The 2,661-nt window shown below is 38.9% G+C and overlaps 1 protein-coding gene across 1 annotated transcript in view; it reads right to left on the reverse strand.

The window, feature by feature from the left end:
- Ttc32 (tetratricopeptide repeat domain 32) overlaps positions 1 to 2,014 on the reverse strand; it is an 8,576-nt gene extending 6,562 nt beyond the window's left edge. Inside the window, exon 1 of the mRNA XM_019205037.2 lies at positions 4 to 2,014. Within this exon, the coding sequence (XP_019060582.1) occupies positions 4 to 102 (99 nt within the window). The 5' untranslated portion in view covers positions 103 to 2,014. The remainder of the gene's footprint in view (positions 1 to 3) is intronic.
- Positions 2,015 to 2,661: the final 647 nt, after the last annotated feature.

Genomic DNA, 2,661 nt, shown 5'->3' on the forward strand with positions numbered 1-2,661 from the left:
CGCCGAGTACCGCGCTTCGGCCTCCGCGTACTCGCCCCTCTCGAAGTACGCCTGAGCGAGTGCCAGGGTTGCCTGGCTTCCTTGCCCTCGCTGCCTTTCCATCACTGTCGATGGCTTAGTTTTCGCTGAGGAAGGGGTATCGACGTCAGAACGACTAAAACCACTTCGGCGACTGGGTGTTTACCTTTGCCCACAAAACCGGCGCTACAAAAGGGGGAAATTTGTGCCTTCTAAGGATCCGTCTTCTCGCGAGAAGCTAGTCCGCTACCGGCGTAGTGCGGGACTTCCGGATACGCATAGACCTTTCGGAGCGTTCGTCTTACGTTGGTGCTGCCTGCTGCTTCTCTAGAAGAGCAGCCGACGGGTGGGCCCCGTGGCTTCCAAGTCTGTGTCAATTGTCGCGAGGCGCTTGCTCTTTGTAACCGGCGCTGGTTGTGTTGGAAGAGGAAGAAGCAAACCACACAGTGCTGTGAATTAGGAGTCCTGAGTAGTCTGTGACTACCCTGAGAAGCTTCGCGCTCGAGTCTCGTGAGCTTTGCTGTAGCTCGGCCCTCGGATTAGTTCCAACTCCGTAAATGGCAACTTAGCCTTACTGACCCACCGTGACGGTAGCATACTCTGTAGAGTCTGTGGGCTTTGATATTAACTTAAATTCTCTGTTCGTAGCAGAGAGAAACCCAAGTAGTAACTTAGTAAGTACATTGTGTAATCCAAATTAAAAAGGGAAAAATAGCTTTGTTAAGTAGCTTACACAGTACTACTCGGTGTCTTAGGTCCCTCGATTTTGTTTTACTTCTGAAATTACTTGAGCTCTCAAGAAAAAGTAAAAATGAAAAATATATATATAGGAATGACCTTTAAATGAAAGGCTTCAATACTATATAAATTGTGTGCTTTTTCTTTTTCGTTATTTTTCATTGACTACGACTGCAAAATACAAATATAATACACTGACAGTTAAAACACATTCATAGAAATTACCGGATTGGCAAGATTACCACCAAAAACAGAAAACTAAAAGGTTTAAAATTCTCAGAACCCAAACTTTGATAACCTACATCTATCTGCCTAGCACTGAATGACTAAAAACAGCACAGGTTCAAATACAAATATCACCCTTTTCTTCCTTGAGCTATAATGATGTATCTTGCTCAAAAGGTTAAAACATATAGATGTCCTTATCCAAGTCTAAAATGCCTTAAGGATATTACAACCCAATCTACAAATATATGGAGGATTCTAAGAGTGTACTGTGAAGAACCATATGCCAAAATCTGGGTAACTAGATGAAAGGGATAAATTCCTAGAAACAGAAAACCTACCAAGAAAAAGTTCCAGACCAGTGGGCTTCACTGATAATTTCTATGAAACATTTAAGGACGATCCAACACCAATCCTCGAATTTCAAAACTTGAACAGATGGAACACTTCTGGCTTATTCTATAAGACCAGTGTTGCTCTGATACCAAAGCCAAACAAAGGCACTAGAAGAAAAGGGCAGGTCAGTGTCCCTTGGGATATTGATGTGAAAATCCTCACTAAAAGACTAGCAAGTCAAATTAGTAGCTTAAAAAGAATACAGGACTGGAATTTAGTTCAATGGCACCACTGCAAGGTCCTGAGTTCAATCCCCAGTACAAAAAATAAAGAATTATATCCTATGACCAAGTGGAAATCATTTCTGGAATTTGAGGATGACTCAACATATGAAAATAAATGTAATATACCGCCTTGGTGGAATAAAAGAAAAAAACGTCATGGTCATCTCACTGGATATAGAAAAACCATTTGATTAAATTCAAAGATCCTTTGATGATCCAAAAAAACACAGCAAGCTAGGAATAGAAGGAATCTACTTCAACTTTAAATGCAAGTCATATATGAAAAACCAGTAGTCAACACTAATGAAAGACTGAAAGCTTTTCTTCTAAAATCAAGGCAGCTCATTTTCTCCACTTCTACTCAACAACTGCTGAAATTTTAGAGCAATCGGGAAAGATGAATAAATGAAAGCCATCCAAACTGGGAAGGAAGACTTACTATGATTTCTGTTCACACATGACATGCACTAATACATAGGTACCCTGAAGACACATTCACACATAGAACTATTGAATTAATCCAACAAAGTATCAGGATACAAAAATCAACATGCAAACAGCTGTATTTTTACACACTAACAATGAACAACCCAGAAAGGAAATTAAGAAAACAATTATATTCAATAACATCAAGAAGAATAAAATACTATGGAATTAACCAAAGTGGTGAGTGACTTGTAAATGAAAAGTACCATATACTTGTTGAAAGTAATGAAAGAAAACAAACAAATGGCATGCCTTCTCACTGGATAGTTATAGGCTAGAAAACTTAATGTTGCTAAGATGCCAATACTAGCCAAAAAAATCTACAGCTTCAACAGAATCCCTATCAAAATCCCAATGACATTTTTGCAGTAATAGAAAAAATCCACCCTAAAATTTATAAAGAATTTCAAACAAGTCTGAAAAAGAATGAAATTAGTGGACTGACTTATAATTGCAAAAGTTATTAGAGAGCTACAGTAGTTACTTTAAAAAATGGTGTGGTACTGAAAGGAACAGTCCTTATCAAATGGTGCTGAGAAAACTAGATATCCACGTATAAAAGAATGAATTGGGA

Source organism: Fukomys damarensis, unplaced genomic scaffold (genome assembly GCF_012274545.1).
Source record: "Fukomys damarensis isolate Sample0158 unplaced genomic scaffold, DMR_v1.0_HiC HiC_scaffold_2, whole genome shotgun sequence".
NCBI classification, from domain to species: Eukaryota; Metazoa; Chordata; class Mammalia; order Rodentia; family Bathyergidae; genus Fukomys; species Fukomys damarensis.